Source organism: Sapajus apella, unplaced genomic scaffold, assembly GCF_009761245.1.
Source record: "Sapajus apella isolate SASKATOON/1434 unplaced genomic scaffold, GSC_monkey_1.0 scaffold3, whole genome shotgun sequence".
Classification (NCBI taxonomy): domain Eukaryota; kingdom Metazoa; phylum Chordata; class Mammalia; order Primates; family Cebidae; genus Sapajus; species Sapajus apella.
In genome coordinates, this window is record NW_022436943.1 from 830,945 (window position 1) to 852,558 (window position 21,614).

At 39.2% G+C, this 21,614-nt stretch overlaps 1 protein-coding gene across 10 annotated transcripts in view; it reads left to right on the forward strand.

The window, feature by feature from the left end:
• Positions 1 to 485: 485 nt before the first annotated feature.
• The window catches only part of RGS22 (regulator of G protein signaling 22), a 140,678-nt gene continuing 119,549 nt past the window's right edge, over positions 486 to 21,614 (forward strand). For 4 of the 10 annotated variants that reach the window (XM_032248163.1, XM_032248177.1, XM_032248196.1 and 1 more), the window contains exons 1-2: positions 750 to 1,228; positions 13,100 to 13,162. In XM_032248163.1, coding sequence (XP_032104054.1) covers positions 1,103 to 1,228; positions 13,100 to 13,162 — 189 coding nt within the window. In that variant the 5' untranslated portion in view covers positions 750 to 1,102. Of the gene's footprint in view, positions 718 to 748; positions 1,229 to 13,099; positions 13,163 to 21,614 lie in introns of those variants that run through there. The other 6 variants (XM_032248142.1, XM_032248170.1, XM_032248202.1 and 3 more) reach the window with 3 other exon arrangements.

A 21,614-nucleotide genomic window follows, 5' to 3' on the forward strand; every position in this document is an offset into this window, starting at 1 on the left:
TGTAGGCCGCGAATATTTTAACTTTTTACACAAGCATTTCATACAACTGTGATGGAGATCAAGAGCTGTGTGTCGTGGGCCTCCTGAAGAATGGGGAAAACCCAAGAAAGGCCCGACTCTTCCCTGCTTCCTCCACTTCTCCGGACATGCCGCCCTGGCTGCCTCATGCCCCGCGTGCCCGCAACCTCTCCCTCCCGTGAAGCATCGCGTTTCCCTCTCCGGTGCTAGTGGGCTGTGGTGGAAGAAGAACGGGCTTGAGCCACGGTCACCACAGTAACGAATTCGCGGCCAGGCGGTTCTCAAGGGCCACAGGCGTCTCCAGGGCGCCCCTCCCGGTGACCGCACCGGGGGTCGGCACGCGCGTCCGCCCCCAGCTCTTCCCAGTGCTGGCCCCTGCCCAAGAGGAGGAGGAAAGGAGGGCAGGGGGCGGCTGGGGTGTTCCAGTAGCGGCTCTGAACCCCGAAAGGCCCCTGTCGGCCGGGCCTCGGCCTCCTGGGGCGGCCGCATTGTCTAAGCTCCATAGCAACCCGGGCGCGGCGTGGGCCACAAGAGTCGGCGCAGCTCCGGGGTCCGCACGCCGCCGCCGCAGCCGCCGCTTGCTTCCGGGGAGAGACCGGCCCTGACCGCGCTGGGCCCGAGCTCTGGGGCTCTGACGGCCCGCGAGAGCTCTGGGCGCGGGCAGCGGCGACGGCATGCCCGAGAAGAGGCTCACCGCGGGTAGGTGGCGGCCCCACAGGGACGGAGGACCCACCCGCGGCGTCCGGGCCGCACCACGTGCCCGCCTGTGGACTTCACCTCCTGCCCGGGCGCCCCACTCCCAAACGTGAGAAAAACTGGCTTCACTGCCTTCCCATTGCTTTTATGAGGAATTTCACGTCCTCCCTGTTTACGCCGACGCCGTGTTATCTCGCTTAATTCTGCATTTTGTACGTAGAACAATAGAGACTTCCGTCTGTGAAGGGTAACTCCTGGGTCACAGTGAATTAGTGACCAGGCAGGATTCCAGAGGCCTTTCCTTCCCACTTCCACCGTGAATTCCAACTTAAAATGCAAGCCATGTGCAGAGAATGAACCGAAAGCCAGAAATTTAAGGAGCTTGCCCATGTATACCGTAGAGCTAGGTGCTGTCTCACGTTATTTCATTTACTCAAAGGAAATCAGATTTGAGGGAGATAATGTAATATTTTGTCTTGTTTCAGAGCCACCAACTATCACAGAAGAAGAATTTGTAAGTATAATGTCAAGGGGCTATTATTTTCTTTGACCTTTAAAAAAATAGCAAATATTTAGATCATAGAAGAAAGCTCTGTGTTTCCTTTCCTCCTTTTTGCCAGAGTTTTGATTTAGTAACGATGGCAATAACTGTGTAAGATCTTTTTAAATTCTCTATCAGGCACATTGTATGATGGATGCTGTTTATCATTAAAGTTCTTTCGCATAAATGGCCTCAGTTAATTTCTCTAAACTCTTAAATGACTCCATGAGAGGAAAGTTTTCTCTCCATGGCTTTTTTGTGATGTGCTGTGCAGTTCCTGGTTGCAGTAAGCATAAGTAGTTGGCACTGATGGATAAAGAGTGATCAATTTATAATTCCTTTAAAAATGTACTAAATATTCTCAGTTCAGACTTCTAGAGAGGTTGAGTAATAAAAGTACTTTGCTAAGTCTACCCTGTACGTTGTCATTTAGGTGAGTGCTACATTTAGGGTGGGTTCCATTGTAATTCCTGTCATATACAGTGTTTAAGGAACTTGCCTGAGGTTACACCGGCAAATAGGTGGTGTCAGAGCCTAATTCCTACCAAAGACTGAGTCTGATTCCAAGAGCTCTAACCACTTCTCTCTGTTATTTATTTATGTCTTCCAGCACTTATTTCTGGAAGTGCTGATTATCTTATTGTTGGCTGATTATCTTATTTGCTTTTGGCTTTCAATCAACAAACATGAGTGATTGTACAGTCATAGTGTGGTCCTAGATGCTGAGCTTAAGTCTGAAGAAGTTCCCAGTCTAGCAGGGACTAAGAGAGAAGAAAAGGCTAAGGCTGTGGGTGCTGGCGGCTTTCACATTCACCTTTCCAGAACTCTGGTCAATTGCTGGAAGAGACAGACACACACACACATACATACACACATACACACACACAGCCACCAAAGGTAGAGGTACACAGAACAAGTCAGAAATTCCTCCCATCTTCTGGCCATGTTGGCAGAGCTCTGCTTAAAATACACACAGACACACACACATATACATTTTGAGACAGGGTCTCACTCTGTCACCCGGACTGGAGTGCAGTGGCCCCATTACAGCTCACGGCAGCTCTGACCTTCCTGGACTCAGGTGATCTTCCCAGCTCAGCTATTCGAGTCACTGGCACTATAGGCACTTGCTACCACATCTGGCTAATTTATATATTTTTTGTAGAGACAGAGTTTCACCATGTTGCCCAGGCCGGTCTGGAATTCCTGGGCTCAGGTGATCCACCCACGTTGGCCTCCCAAAGTGCAGAGATTACAGGCCTCAGCCACGGTGCCCAGGCCAGGACTCTGCTTTTAATGGGAAATTTCTATAAGCTGCTCCAGGCCTTTCTGAACTGCTCTTAGCTCCAGCAGATGGTGAGCATTTCTGAAGCCAGCAAATCTTTTCCCTTGCTGCTGAAGAACACTCAACAACAGGCCACTTAACATTTGAGCACATCACTAACCATTTTAGGCATTGGCCTCATCCTTGAACTCCTAATAGCTTGAAGACTCTATTAGGCACTGTCTCTCTTGGTTTGATTTTGCTGCCTCTGAGTTCTCTCATCTTATTATTCCCCCTTCTGGCTTCTCTTTTCTTTTCTCATGAAAGTAATGACCTTCTTCAGGATTCTGTTCTCTGGGCTTTTCCTGGATGAGCTCCTCTTCTCCTCCTATAGCTTCAGCTACCCCTGCTTGGTGGGACTTCCACGTCTCTACACCTCCCATCCAGACACCACTTTTAATGCCAGCTCTATATATCCAGTAGGTTATTGGGCCCCTTCATCATCTGAATGTCCATGTCAACAGTCTAAATGGAACTTTTCTCCCCAGGGCCCCCGACCCCATTCTGTTTTTCCCCCACTTCTTATTTTGGTTCGTGGTGCTACAGGCCATTCAGTCACTCGTATCAAAGCCTTTCTTCCCTTTTCTTCATCCTCTGCCTGCAATCATTCACCAAGCTCCCTTCATAGCCAGATTTTTTTTCCATCCACCCAGCTACTGTCTCGTTTCAAGGCCCCACCCTGGGCCTGGAGTTTGGTAGTAATCCTAACTGATAGCATTGCCTACAATATTCCTCCTGCCAACTCCAATTTTTCTTTGTCTAAAGCATAAAATTCAAGCTCCTAAGCATCAGTTGCATTAGATTACTTCCTGTTGCTTTGCTCTACCTTTAGATTTTTCCTTCTCCCATCACTCTTACCTTGGCTGTCAGATTGCTATTAATTTTTTAAAACATTACCATGTTACTTGCTTACTCAGAGCTTCTATTAATAACTAGTATTTATTGAATGCTAACTACATGCTTGTATTTAGCCCCAAAACAACCCTACTAGGTGGTTATCATTGCCGGCATTTCACAGCAGAGGAGGTTGAAGTTCACAATGGTGAACTAACTGGGCCTGAGGCCACATATCTCATAACTGGTAAAGCCAAAATGTCAAATGCTTTGCTTTAGCCTTCAAAACCTTTTCTATAACGGTTCAGCCTTCTTTAACCTTACCTCCCAATGCTTTTCTCTGTGATAAAGACAACATTCTTACTGTTTTTAATTTGATTTCTGAAGTACATCCACATGCCTTCTGCCCCAGCCAAACTATGCCCCACTTGTCTCCCTGCCTTTGCTGTCAAATTTTGTCTCAGTTGCCCATCCCCATCGATTTCACAATCTTGCACATTCTTCAAGCTCCAGCTAATCTCTTCCATGAAGCCTTTCCAACCTAACATCATCCAGACTGCCTGTGAGCTCTGAGCAGCTTTTAGCTGAGACCAGTTTACAACCAGATTCTCAAATTCACATGCTCAGCCAAGTATTGTCTATAGATTAAATAATTAACATGTCTTGCACATGTTTACCCATTTTTCAAAAGTGTGAAAATATTGTCCTCATTAATAAAGTACTATTCTTAGGAAAAATGTGTCAGGGACCTGTGGCTCCCCAAACTTCATTCTTTCCTTTTCCATAAGATATTAGACACATTGCTATCCTGAATAAAGACTACATTTTCTAGCTTCCCTTGCAGCCAAATGTGATCACAGAACCAAATCCTGGCCAATACGATGTAAGCAGAAGTGTTGTGTCCTACTTCTCTGAAAAGCTGATGTTTATAGAGATCAAATAATGGACCCTTAGGTCACAGAGCTACTAATTAGTTGAGCCACAATTAGAAGCTGGGTTATTCTAGCTTTTATACTTATGTAAGTATAGAAGGAAAGAATGAGCTCTTCTTTTCTGCTGGCTGGAATAAAGTCGTGATGCTGGAGCTAAAGCAGTCATCTTAGGTCATGAGGTAGATGTGGCATCTTGAGGATGGCAGAGAGATAAGATCAGAAGATCCTGGGTCCCTGATGTTTGGAAAGCCACAATGCCAGCCCTGAACTGCTTATGATTACATGAGAAAAATATTTCCTGATTTATTTAAGTAGTGTTTTTTTGTTTGTTTGTTTGGTTTTGTGCTCCTGTGTTCATACCAACTTTTTTTTCATATTGTATTTTCTCAGTTAGTGGATCTAAAAGTACAATGCTATTGTGGACATCTGCAAAGTAATATTTGAACCTTAACATGGGATCTTCATCCTCAAAGGATAGAATAACTCATTTAGAATAAAGTATTTGTTTGTCAGGGACACATACCTTGTATATATTTTTAATTTTTTACCTAGGCGTAAGGTACACATTGAGAAAGTTTAAAGTAAGAGTGAATTACAAAATGTACACATTAAAATTTAGGGCCAGGTGCAGTGGCTCATGTCTGTAATCTCAGCGGTTTGGGAGGCCAAGGCAGGTAGATTACACAGTCAGGAGATTGAGACCATCCTGGCTAACATGGTGAAACTTTGTCTCTACTAAAAATACAAACAAAAGTTAGCCAGGTGTGCCTGTAGTCCCAGCTGCTCGGGAAGCTGAGGCAGGAGAATCTCTTGAACCTAGGAGGCAGAGGTTGCAGTGAGCCAAGATTGTACCACTGTACTCCAGCCTGGCAACAGAGCAAGACTGTGTCTCAAAAAAAAAAAAAAAATTTAAGAGTCACTCTCACTTTAACCTTACACCTAAAGTAAGGCAGGCATAAGGTACACATTCAGAAAGTTTAAAGTGAGAGTGACTCTTTAAATTTTTTTAACATTAAAATAGAATACATTAATATTACAGATTTAAATACCTGACTTTTAAATTCAAAATAATATCTTTTTCTTGTGCCTTAAAAGTAGTTTGTTTGCAACTATGCAAGTAAGTGTGCCAGGTTTCAAAAAAAAGTCTTTATCAAGTCTTCCATCAAAAAATGGAAGCCAGGAAAGAAAATTCTTTATGGAGTAAAAACATTGTAGTGTAATGATCTATTTTGTTGAAGGTTTTCTGATTTAGAAAACCTGCAGTTTTATTAAGTTTAAAAGAAGATTATGCCGGGCGTGGTGGCTCAGGCCTGTAATCCCAACACTTTGGGAGGCCGAGGCGGGCGGATCACGAGGTCAAGAGATCGAGATCATCCTGGCCAACATGGTGAAAAACCCTGTCTCTACTAAAAATACAAAAATTCGCTGGACATGGCAGCACGCACCTGTAGTCCCGGCTACTCAAGAGGCTGAGGCAGGCAAATCACTTGAACCTGAGAGGCAGAGGTTACAGTGAGTCAAGATCGTGCCACTGCACTCAAGCCTGGCAACAGAGTGAGACTCTGTCTAAAAAAAAAAAAAAAAAAGAAAGATTAAAAGCTGTTTAAAAAAGAAAAAATTAATTTAAAAAGAGAATCCCTGGTAATCTTACCATCAAATTAAGAGAAACTTTAGCTTCAAACACTATTTACTTGTATCTTGTTAAAAATGGTATTCATTTTTAGCTAATTTTTAGTCTGTTCAAATTGCTATTTTGTTGTTTTTACAGGTTGAATGAAATTATGATAAACATAAGGTATTTCCAAAGCATGAAGACGTTCTCATTTTTTAACATACAGTATCCATGGGTTCCACATCTGTGGATTCAACCAAACTTGGATTGAAAATATTCAGAAAAAGTCCAGGCATGGTGGCTCACCCCTGTAACCCCAGCACTTTGGGAGGCTGACATGGACAGATCACCTGAGATCAGGAGTTCGAGACCAGCCTAATCAACATGGTGAAACCCCGTCTCTACCAAAAATACAAAAATTAGCCAGATGTGACGGCACATGCCTGTAGTCCCAGCTATTTGGGTGGCTGAAGCAGCACAGAATTGCTTGAACCAGGGAGGTGGAGGCAGTGAGCCCAGATCGTGCCACTGCACTCCAGCTTCAGTGACAGAGTGAGACTCCATGTCAAAAAAAAAAATTCAGAAGAAAATACAAACTTCAAAAATACAGGATAACCATTTGCATAACATTTACATTGTATTAGATATTATAAGAAATCTAGAGATGATTTAAAAAGTACATGGGAGGATGGGTAGAGGTTTTATGCAAATACTAAGCCATTTTATATTAGGGACTTGAGCATCCCCAGATTTCAGTGTCTGGTGGGGTGGGGGTGGGGGTTCCTGGAACCAATCCCTATGGATACCAAGGGACAACTGTATAGAAAAAAGGTCTATAATTCTAGTTCTCATAAACAAGACATTACCTGGCAATTAATGGCCACTTGGTGTTTTTTTTTTTTTTTCAAATATGTTAAATTATGCGTATTGGATTAAATGAATAGTGAGAGCCTTCTGGGGCTGATACACTAGACAGCTTTATATGGAAACACTGGAAGACAGGGCTAGACCTAAGTATTACCCCTACTTTCTTCTGTTATTGTTTCTTTAAGAGGTTGCAGAGCTAGGGGCCGGAAGTGTTGTGAACAAGCCTTTATGAAACTAAGACAGGTCCCAGAGGTCCTTTGTAAAGTGTTAGGCTATTTGGAATTCTTTCACTTCTATAGAGTCCCTTACTCTGGGTAGGAATCAAATTCTCTGATGCTTTTTTGGAACTACAGAAACTATGTTAGCAGTCCTATTGATAAGTTAGTAAATAAATATATCATTGAGCAACTTTTTCAACATATGGCCGTATTCGACACTATTGGGAACGAACATTGTCATTAGTTCCCAAAGTAGCATACCTACTTTGGGATTTAGGGGCATTTGCCACATCCTGTTTTAACCCATAGGTAAAGTATAGAATGGGAGAAAAGGTAACAAAGGGTGTGAGATACTCTCTGCTCTAAATGAGTATACTGAGTTGTAAGGATCTTTGTAAAAGGAGAAAGTCTTACGGTATTTGGGCCTAAAAGATTGTCTGAAGCCTAGTAGGTATAATTCGAGGTATGACTGGATAAAAGTGAGTCCAGAGATTCCTTCACCTTTTCAAGTCTTTTGTGTATGAGAGACAGAGACAGAGAGAGAGAGAGAGAGAGAGAATGAATCTGTGATGATAACCTTTGGAGGATAAAAGCAGAGTCTATACTTTTGCTCCTCATTGCATGCGCCACTTTAATATCTTCCTCCTTCATAGATTTCATTTATTAAAAAATATGATTTTGTTAACCAATGGGGATCTGATACATGGGCTTTTGGGTTTTGAATTTCAAAAATGCCTTGATCTAAGCAAGCTATACTTTCAACAACATGCGTTGTGGAGCTTGTCTCATCTTGCATTCTCTTTCTCTCTTTTCCTTTTTTGACAATATCTTCTTTTAATTAGTATTACTCATTAGCATCTTTTTTAGGTTATTAGTCTTTTTAGGTTTCATGTTCTCAGTGTAACCATTCAATTATTCCTTCCATAAAAAGTTGTAAACATTTGCTATCTAAAGGTATTGAGAAATTAAAAGAATAAATAGGAAACAGCCCTGTTTCTCCATAAGTTCACAATCCAATGGATGAGATGTATCGGCAATTGTGGTATGAAGTGACAGTTTTTTATAGGAGAAATGCAGATAACCACTACTCCAGACTTCTGGAGAAGAAAAAAGATAGGTAGGTGAATAACGGGGAAGATTTTTCTGGGCATAATAATCAGCACGTGCCAAGGTGCAGAACTATAAAAAATTGCTATGACTATTACATGTAGCATGAGATAAGGCTGGACAGTGAGCAGGAGGCAAATTGCATTTATCATAAGCCCTTTCTGTGGTAGAAAAGGATTGGAGATTGGGGGAGCAAATGGATCCTTTGCATTAAATGAGGTGTGGCTAGGAACACTGACCCATAGGGTTGTATGGGTAAGAAGGAATAGGGAAGATGAGATTTGGCATATGATGGACAGAATGGTGACCCAGAGGTCTCAAGGGTCAGTCCCTTAGTGGATAGGATTCCAGAATAATGGTGAGAAGATGGTCGGATAACCAGGAATTTATTCTGGAGGCAACAATGTTGATTTGAGAATCGGTCATTTAATATACAGAAGGCTAAGAAGGCTGTCCATAAGGTGCAGAGAAACTTGATCTTATTTCCTTTACATAAGCTTCCCCCCCCCCCACCGCCAACATTTCACTAGGAAAAAATGTAAACGTATAAGAATTAAAAGAATTGTATAGTGAACACTGATATACCCCCTACTAAGATTTCACAATTTTTGCTACATTTGCTTTTTCACATGGCTGTCCTGTCTATCTCATCATCCATCCATCAGTCCATCTTATTTTTTTATGCATTTCAAAGTAAGTTATAGATGTTGATAAACTTCACCCCTAAATACTTCATGGGGATCAGGAACTAGTAATAGTATTAAGTATTAGCTTTTGATTCTTTTGTTGGTACAAAATTCATACACTGGGAAATGCAAACATTTAAAGAATAATAATTTGTTGAATTTTGACAAATGTATACACCTGTGTAATCCAAACTCCAATCCATACCTAGAACATTTCATTTCCATAATTCTAGAAAGTTCTTCAAGCTCCTTCTCAGTTGATTTTCCCATTCCCCAGAGACATCTACTATGCTGTCTTGCTTTCTGGCTTCTTTCCTTTGCTCATGAGTTTCTCTGTGTACTCAGCATTATTGCCCTTCATATTTATATATCTAAACATAGAATTTGAAGCTACTTGAAATGCATTTCAAATGCCATTTTTCCCACTTGAGTCTCTTCTGATTCTTCTTACCAGAGAACATCTTTCCCTCCTTTGGAAGAAACAATTTATATTGTAATTCTCTTAGGGCGTGTATCATATTCTTTCTTGGACTCTGATTTTTTTTTTGTCTGTATTTATCTTATTTCCTCTTCCTTGTTTATAATGTCTTTATGTATCTTTCATCTTTTAGAGTTGTAAAGTAATTGAGCTGGGTGTGGTGGTTCACGCTTGTAATCCTAGCACTTTGGGAGGTCAAGGTAGGAGGATCGCTTGAGTCCAGGAGTTCGAGACCAGCATAGGCAATATAGTGAAATCCTGTCTCTATAAAAAAACAATTTTTTAAAATTAGCTAAGCACCTAAGTAACAGAGTAAGACCCTGTCTCAAAAAAAAAAAAAATGTAATTCATCTGATTTGAAGGTACAGCAAAATAACTAAGCAAAAATTTTACCTACCATAATTAGCAAGCACACATAAATATTTTGTTAACCCTCTCTCAGTAAGACATTTGAGAAGTTTGAACTAAAAATGGAAAAGCTGACTTCATTTTCACAGATGGCACACCTGTAATACATGAAAAAACAGGTTTCAATAGTATATTCAATTCTGAAGAAGTGTTCCTACCTTCATTCAACAGAGAATCTGTGTTGCAAATTTTGCAGTCATGTTTATGGAATGATGTAATGGAGGAAATGATTGTAACTCTCAGTTTTCTTCCTGATTTTACCATTAACTATCACCAGTTTATTGGAAGATGTTAAACCTAAGCATGGATATTTAGAGCATTTTAATATGACCAAGTAACAGGATTGTGGAATCTCTCTGAGACTAACTGAGCTACATCTTAGCTCAAGACCTTAATTTTTTTTTTTGAGATGGAGTTTTGCTCTTGTTGCCCAGGCTGGAGTGCAGTGGCATGATCTCGGCTCACTGCAACCTCCACCTCCTGGGTTCAGGCAATTCTCATGCTTCAGCCTTCCAAATAGCTGGGATTACAGGTGCCCACCACCACACCCAGCTAATTTTCATATTTTTGGTAGAGACGGGGTTTCACCATGTTGGCCAGGCTGGTCTCGAACCCCTGACCTCAGGTGATCTGCCTGCCTTGGCCTCCCAGAGTGCTGGGATTACAGGTGTGAGTAATCCCAGCCTTTTTTTTGTTTTCTTTTTAACTAAAGGGTTTGTGGTTTAAAGGGCTTATCAAATACTCATGGGTTTACAAGACTGCTTAATGATGTGACAAGATATTTTGAACACATTGAACTAGAAACTGCAGTGGGAAAATGTGTTCATTTATTTACTAAGAGAAGGACAGGCCTTTCCACTCAAGTACCACATGTGGGTTGAACAGATGGCACTTGGAGGTAACACTTATTTCCCATTGTGGAACTACCCAGTATCAACAGAATTGCTGAAGTTTAATATTGATAGAAATTAAGGCACAATTTTAGAAATATTGATTTTGATGTATTTAATAATGCCTGAGATTTTCATAGTTTTTTGTAAGTGCAAACCAAAGGATATGACTGAATGCCTAGGAAATATCAACTGCTGCCACCTGAGAATGCTTATCCATCTGTGGTGAGATGAGCTGAGCTCAGGAATCTAGAGTAAACTTTTAGAAACTTTATGGCAATTTGACAAAGTATACTTATATCTGATGAATTTAATAATAAAAAATAGGGATTGCAATATGTATCTTTTATTTCATTTTCTAATTATTCATTCAAAGTTATCAATCTGAAATAGGTTAAGGAAAAAAACAAAACAGGGCTGGGTGTGGTGGCTCATGCTTGTAATCCCAGCACTTTAGGAGGCCAAGGCGGGCAGATACCTTGAGGCCAGGAGTTCAAGACCAGCCTAGGTAACATGGTGAAACCCCGTCTCTACAAAAAACTACAAAAATTAGCTGGGCGTGTTGGTGTTTGCCTGTAGTGCCAGCCACTCAGGAGGCTGAGACACAAGAATTGCTTGAACCCAGTTTGCAATGAGCCCAGATCGCACCACTGCACTCAGGCCTGGGTGACAGCAAGACCTTGCCTCAAAACAAGAACAAAAACAAAAACAAAAACAAAACAGGTACCTCCTCTCAAAGAGTTCATTGAGTTAGAAACTTTTAGAAATGCAAGCTATCTGGAAATGAATATATGAATCTGAAAATTAGAAATTTCAGGCAATGTGGCAATTCTAGGCAGTACTTGAATTTAATAATAAAAAATTGGGATTGCAATATGTATCTTTTATTTCATTTTCTAATTATTCATTCAAAGTTATCTATCTGAAATAGGTTAAGGAATTTTAATTCCAAGTGGAGCCAGGTCCACCTGGCTCTATGAAATATGTATTTTGTATTATGGCTAAAAAATCAAAATGAAATGTCTATTTTAGCAAAACTAACAAGGGATTGTATTGCACTGCTGTAAATTATTTAAGATATACACTGTATACATCTGTGGATTTTTGATCATGTGATTCAGTACTGCCAAATTTGGCCAATCTTATTGTAGCATGATGCCTTCTACCCAGAATTCAGATATTTTCTCCTAAGAGTTAGCAAAATCTAGGTGGTTCACTAACTACAGTTGGGATTATTAAAGTAACTTTGAAAGGTAAAGTTTGGTAGGTTATTAAATGCCTTATAGCTTACCCCAGAAGAATATCTACATTGTTCTGTTTAGATAGACTTTGCCCATCAGGACTTTCTTTAAACTTATACTACTAAGGTACTACTGCTAAGGTAGTAAATTTATTAAATCCTTAGTTTGTTGTTATTTTAATCAGTTGAAATTTTTAGAAAATTAAGTCTTTTGTTTTAATTTTAAAGTTTCTAGTAGTTTCTTGATATTCTGTAAGTGAATGCTTATAACTCTCTTCTGATGCTGCAATTGCTTAAAGAAATTACCCTGAACATCTACTTTCCAAAGCAGGTGTAATATGCTATAGTGTCTTCCTTATAGCACTACATAGTTCAATAAATTTTTTAAATTGGCCAGTATAAGAAGAAAGTAAGCAGCCATATGGAAATAATAGCATTGTGTCATATTGTCAACTTTCATGTTAGATTTGGAAAATTGAAATATAATTATGAATAACAAAATAAACACATGTACCATACAGCAGTATGCCATGATGTGCTTTTGACACAATGGAAACAATTACTAATAAAATAAGGTGTCTTACAATTTGGAAGAGAGATTTTTTGTTGGCAGTGTGTTTTCAGTTTTACCAATTTGAAAAGTGGCTATGTTGGTGGATGAGATAGTTATGGAAAAAATGTATACAATCTTTATGCTTAGAACACATGCACTGTCAAAGTTTCCTCATGTAGAAGTGAAGCAGGATCTGGATTACAAAATCTATCTCATTCTGGGGGTCGGGGACAGTAGAAAATTTTCTTCACTTCTTTAACACTTCCATTGGGCTATTTAAGAAATATACACTCTCAATTTCATTTGGGCCCCAAACACTGCTTCTTGTTGACCCTGGCTTTATTTTTATGAAATATATATTTTTAATGTCTGTGTAAAACTTACCATGTGGTGGTATTATTTTGTGTTTGTTGATGTTTCATTTAAGTGTTGTGCTATATTTTTCATGTGTTCTGCTTTCCAACTAAGTATAGTAGCAAAGTGTTTTAGGAATATGCTCACTTCTGTTTTCTTACTTTTTCCTTCCAGAGATTGTAGCACTGTGTTCAGTTTATAGTGAGGGTTCACTGTTGACTGACTAAAAAAGATTTGAAGATCTATGTAATAATAAATTAGTAGCAGAATTAGAGAATAATATAGGCATGATTTAAAACATTGTATTATAATTTTAATACTGTATTTTTATGTTTTTGCAGGAAGATTCCCTGACAACAGACGATTTTCTTGTAGACTACTTCAATGAATTCCTAAGCCTTCCAGTGAGTTTGTTATTGTGATCTATTAAATATATATTATCAAAGCAAAATATTTTAATCACATGATTATCTTGTGAGACCAATTTATCAGGGATAATGCTTTTTAAAAAATATTAGTGAAAGCGTTTAGGTAAATGTTATATCTTTTTATATAGTTAATCATTTGGATTTGAATTATATTTAGAAATTATTTTTATTGAAGAAAGTTGGAGTTTTTCTAACCATTAAAAAGCATTCTGTACAAACTCTGGTTCAGCTGTATTTGGCACCATGTTAGGCTTTTTTTTTTTTTGAGACAGTGTGTGTTGCTCTGTTGCCCACGCTGGAGTGCAATGGTACAATCATGGCTCACTGCAGCCTCGACTTCTCAGACTCAAGCATCCTCCTGCCTACCAAGTAGCTGGGACTGTAGGCACATGCCACAATGCCCAGATGATATGTTAGACTTTTGACAGAGGTGATAAGGACAAAGTACCAAAAAAGTCAAGAAACTGATTTCTTCCCTTCAAGCAATTATGTTCATCTTCTTGGACAGATCTTAAAGTGGAATTTGTATATAAGGCAACTAGAATTTTATATCAATGGTAAATAGGACTCACACACTGTTTTTGGTATAACATAAATTGATGCCAATTAATAGTTTCAATCATAGACAGCAGTGACATATATTGTCAGTATTAAGGAATGTCCTAGTCCATATAGTCTATGCTGCTATAACAGAATAACTGAGATTGGGTAATGTATAAGGAATGGAAATTTGTTTGACTCACAGTTCCGGAAGCTGAAAAGTCCAAGATCAAGGGGCTGCCTCTGGTGAGGGCCTTCCTCCCACATCATGCCATGGTGGATGGGCAAACAGAGATTAAGAGAACGAGGGAGCAAGAGGGGCGCTGACCTCACTTTATAACAAGCTTTAAACAAGTTTTATAACACTCTTGATAACCAGCCCACTCTCAAGATAGCAACATTAATTAATCCATTCAGGAGAGCAGAACCCTCATGGCCTAATCACTTCTTTTAAGGCCCCACCTCCCAACATTGTTGCATTGGGAACTAAGTTTTCAACACATGAACTTTGGGGGACACATTCAAACCACAGCAAGGAATTGGGGAAAAGTGAAATGAGGAGTCCTAAAAAGACCTATCTGGTTGTATGGAAATAAAGTTAATAAGGAATACTGGTTAAAAAACATATAAGAAAAGATTTTTGCTATTGTGTTATGAAAACAAGAAAACTTTTTTTCCAGGAAAAATTTGAAATAAAAAAAAAAATCACAAGTAATTTTAAAGGGAGTGTACCATAAATGTGAAGTCTCTTAAAGCCTAAACACTGGAAATACCTTTTGAAGGGAAAGTACTATTCAGTACTTTCTTATGTAGAATAGTTATATATATATATATATGTATCTATGCATGCATGCATGTTTGTTTTGTGATTTTTTTTCCCTAAAATAATTTTGTACTCTCTCTGTTGAGCATAGCTACATCTCTGGACCCATGATGGAAGTTAGATTGACACACCAAAGCCGCTGCTCCCTTTCCAAGAACAAGCCTGAGTGACATCACAGAATACTCAGGAAGTTCCTGTTTGGTCTGACTCTTTCGTTGTTCAGTTGTGCCTTATACAAAACCCAGTAGCATCACAAAATTGCCAGAATTTTGCTCTTCCAGATTATGTAGAACCCCGTGGGCTCTGCAGTCTCCACTCTCCCTCCAAAACAAGTACATTTGTGAAATTTTAAATAGAAAAATCTCTATGTAGGTCTAATGTCAGTTTCTCAACATTTAAATTTCAGTGTCTCGGGATTTGGGATTACATTGACGTGTTGTAGAAAATAAATAAATTCCCTTTCTTTTTTTTTTAAAAAATCCTATTTTAAAGTATAGAAATGACATAACAATAGTATAAACAGTTTACCAAAATTGTGATAATCCCGCCATCCAGTCAGAATAGACATTACCATTTTTCTGTTTTCTTTCAGACTTTAGGTGATATGACTGTGATTTCTATTGAATTCTATCTATGTAAACATGTTTTTATTCATCCTGAGCAAGACCTGAAGTTTGACCCCTTCGTGTGTCCCATGCACTTACCCAGGCTGCCTTTTTCCTGTTTTTTATCTCTCCAAATCCTTCAGTTTTTGCCGCCTCTTTTTTATTTTTATTTTTATTTTTTTGAGTTCCTTTTGCATCTACATTCAGGATCACCCAGTCTACTATTAATTACCTGTTCTTCACGTTACAAGATAAAAGAAGAGAAAATGTTGTCATGCGTTTTCAAAAATAATCTGGGGCAGGAAGGAGAAGGAATGGTGTATTCTCAAGCCAAGTGTCTGGCAAAATTCTAGAACAGATTAGTAAGGTTTGGCTTGTAAGCACTTAGCTAAGAATTGGAAGCCAGTGTAGGTTTACTGAGAGTAAATAAGTATGCCAAACTAATCTCTCTCTCTCTTTCTTTTCTTTTTGATAGTTATAGATTGGAATTTTAGGGAACCATAAATTAATGTATTCTGATTTCTGTAAAGTATTCTAAAAATAATAAATTGAATCATGTTACTTCCTGCTCTGTTCAAATCCCTGTCTAGGGACTTCTCATTACACTAAGAATAAAATCCAGAATCCTATATGATTAGGCTCTTGTTATCTCTTGATCTATATTTCGTACTTACTTTCCAATCTGACTGACTTCTTTATGTTTCTCAAGCATGCATATGCCAAATATACTCAGGGTCTTTCAACTTGGCATGCTCTTCTCTGAGATATCTGTATTACTTTCTCCCTGACTTAAATTCCTTCTGTTTAGAAAGCCTTCCCTAACAACCCTATCTAAAATAAAAACCTCAACACATGCTCCACTTATAGTGCTTTGTCTCCAAAGACCTTATCATTATCTGTGAAATTAGTTTTCAAATATTTGAACTGGTTCACTAAACATAAGCAGCAGGGGTTGATTTTTAATAACTTACAGATTGAATTCCAAACTTGCTAGTATAGAATTCAAGACCTTTGTAATTTGGCTTCAACTTAATCTTTCTGGCTTTATTTCTTGCTTCACACTACTTGTGCTATCCTGCACACTCTCTCCTGCCTCCACTAGCCCAGCAATCCATCTTGACCATACCTCTTCCCACGCTCAAATCTCACCATGTAATGGTTGGTAATAGGAGTGAGAGAACTGTATTTGATTCCAGCTCTTCCATTCTTACTGGTGTGATCTTAGAAACCTTGCTTTCTCAATTCCTTGATTTCTTTCTCTGTGAAGACAATATGACTATCTTACAAGATTATTATGAAATGAAGTAATGTATATTAAGTGCCTGGCACAGGTTTAGTGCTTCTCTTTTCTTTTCCTTCACTAATTAGACCATCTCACCTTCCATTCCTGAAGCATAACAGGCAATCACTCTTTAATGGGATTGGTGGATCGTCAATCTAGAGGATAGTCTTATGTGCCACACAAATCTGTCATTGGCTTTGCCTTTTTAAATTTATTTTTATCAGAGAGAGAGTTGGATGAAAAGTTGCAAGTCCCAGTATTAGGTCACTCTTCTAGTAAATAATGGTCCACACAAGTTCAAAGGGCTCAAAACTTTTGATTGTCCCATTATGCTATGATGTCTATAGAACTGGCAGCAGAGGAGTAAACTGATGATTTGGATAAGATAATCTTGTCTTGTTTTAATCCTGATAGTATGAAATGGACTAAAATAAACAATGCTAATGTGATTTTAGGGATAGTGTGGTCAATAGAACTGTTGGTCAATAGAACTGTAGACAAGATCAAGAAAAATATTAGTCTGGAGCACAGAAGGCACTCAATAAATGTTTCCTTGAATAGGGTTGAATTGTCAGACTTGGAATATTGTGTTCCTTTTTTTTTTTTTTTCTTTTTCTTAGACAGAATCTTACTTTGTCGCCAGGTGCCAGGCTGGAGTGCAGTGGCGGGATCTCGGCTCACTGCAACCTCCGCGTCCTGGGTTCAAGCACTTCTCCTGCCTCAGCCTCCTGAGTAGCTGGGACTACAGGGACGTGCCACCACGCCCAGCTAGTTTTTGTATTTTTAGTAGAGACCGGGTTTCACCATGTTGGCCAGTTGTGTTCTGTTTTTGGTGCCATATGTTAAAAGTTGCTCTGCCAAACCAGAGTCACGGAGACTTAGCCAATGATCATTCTGGAAACCATGCCAAATGAAGGGTTGAAAGAAGTTTGGTGTTTAACCTGGCTTGGGAATGGGTGGCAGAAGTGGAATGGAGTAGTCCTTTTAAAATATTTTATGATTTGATTGAGGAAGAAGGGTTAACATATTTTGTGAAACTAGAGTGCAGAACCAGAGCCAACATTTGTGAAGGAAATTGATTTGATTTTCACTTAGCATTAGAAGGAACTTTAGAATTTGTTTTCCAGCAATTAAATGGGCTGACTTGTGAAGGAGTAAATATCATGTGATTGGAGGTATTCAGGTAGAGGTGAGAAAATCATGAGAATATCAGGTGTGTGTGTGTGTGTGTGTGTGTGTGTGTGTGTGTATGTGTGTATCTCTATATATGTATATATATCTATGGTGGGAGATTGGACTTTCTTGACCGAAGAAAATTTCCTTCTTCTGTTTATTTTATCTCAGGAGCTACATTGTAATTTTTCTGAGGGTAAGGACAGGTCTTTTCTGTATCTCCCAAAGCTTCTTAATTATGATTCTGTTTTCATTTCAACATCTTCCATGTAAGATACTTAATATAAACAAGTAAACCTTCTAATTTTTTCTCCTGCCTCCTTTCCTCATCCACCCCAACTCTCAGCCCCCATCAAAAACAATAGCCCAAGCCCTACAGATTACAGGGCCCTTAGGTCATCTCTAAGATGGTTTCTGAGATGTTTTCCATATCTGTAATGACATGCCCAAGGTCCCATAACCGAATTGTGGTAGAAATGGGCCTAGGAATGAGGTGTTCTGGCTCCTACACCATTTCTTTCCATTACACCATTATAGCCCTTGGGACACATTGTAAGATCCAGAAACTGGTGGCTGGTACCCTGCCTCCATGTTATTTTTTGATGAGGGGAATCCAGGACAGTTGCTGCTGTTATAAATGATTATGGCACTTTCCAAATCCTAGCTTTCATAACTTCATTCCGTTTGTTCTTGTGCCAAGTTCACATTCAGATATTGTTTTCATTTGGTGTCTGGGAGGTTTTTTGCCGTCAACTCTTTGTGGACAAGTGTTTGCTTATTAAGTTTTCTTCTGTGCTATAGTGTGAAAACATTTTTTTCCTTTTGGCTTTGTTTTGTGTGTTTTATGCTCAGTGACTGTTGTGGGATTGAGTAGATGAGCCCACATAGATTTAGGTTGGTCCTCTGTGGGTGGTTTCAAATGTTTGTGACATTTATGGTTTGCAGAAGCTGAAGGGGTGGCCTGTTCTATACCCTCCTTGCAAGGATATGTATGCCATGTGTTTGCCAGACCATGTTTAGCTATGCGCTGTTGGAATTTTACCATAACTTATTTTTTTGGACTGATTCTCCACACTTTTTAAAATCTGTAAACAATTATAATTTCTTGCAGCTTTATGAAGGAGTTATATGCTAGATGGATTGTTGTGGGGGGCCAGTGGGGAGAGAAAGAGTATATTTTGGGGGAATATATGGGATGAAGGGGGATGAAGCGTTAGGGTCTTCCCTTGCCAAAATCTAAATACTCAGAAATTGATTTTTACAGGTGTTGATAGAGCTCTAGGAAACTGCTTAGTTCAGTGTTTATACCTCTGGCTGTTTTGATAAGACTTGTAGCTCAAACTTATAGCACTCGCATTACCTAAGTCATTTATTAAGTAAGGATATTTTCCATACATTTTATGTGGCACATATTCCTTCCATCCCATTGGTGAATATGTCTAGTAAACAGTTTATGGTTAAACATCTAAAATGACAATAAAACTTAGATTAAAAGAAGTTGTTATTGGTAACTGAGTTGTTACATTCAAGTAGTCAGATGTTTTCCATTCACTGAATAGGGATGCATGTTTAAAATATAGCTTTGGAGCTCAATTAGTAAAGACAGAGTTGGAGCAGAGATTAACATGTATTAAATTAACCTAGTCATTGGTTTCTAATTTAAATACTGTTCAGCTAAATAATTTGGCACCCAGTGAGTTTCATTGGTGCTGGGCTGGCAGTTTAAGTACATCACTAATTATTCACAGGTTTTTTTCCCTCCCCTTTTCAAAGAAATGTGGAACCAGCAATTTATTGTGGTAAAAATATTTTCATGCACTTGCTTTTTCTGTGAAAATATTTTTCGCACATGGATGACTAGTACTGCAAAGTTAGCTTTCACCACCTTCAGGTCAACTCATTTTGGAATATTTGGAAAATGATATCCTTGAAATAAGAAAATTAAGTAAGGAAAAGAGCAGCCTGTAACATCTTATGGAGTATTGGGTTTGAAGCTCAAACTGAAGGTTTTTCCTGTCATATGATTCAAATTTGAGCATTCTCTAAATCAGCCAGCTCAGTTCTTTGGAGAAAAGATTTCCTACATCATTCGTTTCTGTCTCTCATACCCTATGTGTCTTGTATTGTTACTTACTAAACTATAGGAGCTTTATAGATAAGCTTAGAAATGGTAAAAACAAAGGAAGTTGAAGAGAGCTTCTTTTTCAGCAAAGAGGAATTTGGGTACTAACGAAAGACCAGGGAACTTTCTCCTGGGTATCAAATACAGACAGCTGGCACCACCTCATATGCGAATACCCATGAGAGTCAGCACGAAGTAACCAACAGAATGTGGCTTTGCAGTTTGTCTTCCTCTGGATTCTGCCTCTCCTCACCTAAAAACTCTTCAGTGGCTCCCCCTTGTTGTAAAGCAGTGATTCTTAAACATATGCATGTGTTTGAATGATCAGAGAGTTTGTTAAAACTCAAAATACTGGGCTCCTCCCCCAGAGTTTTTGTTATAGGGAGGGGACCAATAAGTTGCATGTCTTCTTTTTTTTTTTTTTCAACTTGTATTTTAGATTCAGGGGAGTACATGTGCAGGTTTGTTACCTAGGTATATTGTGCAGTGCTGACGTTTAGGGTATGAAACCTCACTTAGGTACTGAACATGGTAGCCGATAGTTTTTCAGCCCCTGTCTCCACCCTTCCCTCCCCACTCTAGTCGTCTCCAATGTCTACTGTTGCCATTTATGTCCATGAACACTTGATGTTTAGCTCCCACTTATAAGTGAAAACGTGGTGTTTGGTTTTCTGTTCCTGTGTTAATTTGCTTAGGAGGGAATTTGCATTTCTAACAGGATCTCAGGTGATGGAGATATTGCTGATCTCGGAACTACCCTATGAGAACCATTGATTTAATAGTGTAAGTTGAGAGTTGCAGCATATGATAGTAGGTCCTCAACAAACTTGTCCTTTCTCTCCAATCTTATTTCTGCTATTCTCCCCTCAATTATTAAAGTTGAACATATCTCACAGCTTGTAGTTCACCAAATGTAACGTATTATTTTGTGCTCTGATATCTTTTATTTTTAATTTTTGTGGGTACATAGTAGGTATCATGTTCCTTTATCTTGATGCATTGGCTGCTCCTTTTGCTGAATTCCCCTCTTCTCCCTTGTCTACCTGACATTGCCTGTTCATTCTTCAAGATGCAACTGTAGCAGCTCACCTTCCCTATACATCTTCCTTAATTTCTAGAATATATTAATAGTTTTTTTTTTTTTTTTTCTTTTTTTTTTTTTTAAGACGCAGTTTCGCTCTTGTTACCCAGGCTGGAGTGCAATGGCTGCGATCTCAGCTCACCGCAACCTCTGCCTCCTGGGTTCAGGCAATTCTTCTGCCTCAGCCTCCTGAGTAGCTGGGATTACAGGCATGCGCTACCATGCCCAGCTAATTTTTTGTATTTTTAGTAGAGATGGGGTTTCACCATGTTGACTGGGATGATCTCGATCTCTTGACCTCGTGATCCACCTGCCTCGGCCTCCCAAAGTGCTGGGATTACAGGCATGAGCCACCACGCCCAGCCGAATATATTAATAGTTAATGAATCCTTCTGTGCCATCACATTACTTTGTACATTCTATTATGCTTGTTCTGTGTTAAACTGGAGTTGCAATATGCATTCATTCTTATTCAAATTGAACTATTTATGTTCTGCAGAGAGAACAAGATTTAAAGAGTGACATAAAGAGCGATTTAAAGAGTGACAATGATTTTGTCTGTTGCGCCAATCTACATGTATGTGTCCTGGAGAGGGTGTAAGAGGGAAGACGAGAAACTGCCTTTCCCTCACTGGGTGTCATCCATCCTTCCTTTTACAGTATGTTGTCATCTCATCTTGCTAAGGGTGATTCTAGTGCTAAACATACATATTTTGCGTACAGTGTGAGCTTTGAACACAAGCCCACCCCTTCATTATCCAGTCCCTAAATGAAGAATCAGTGACCTATTTCAATCCAGAGG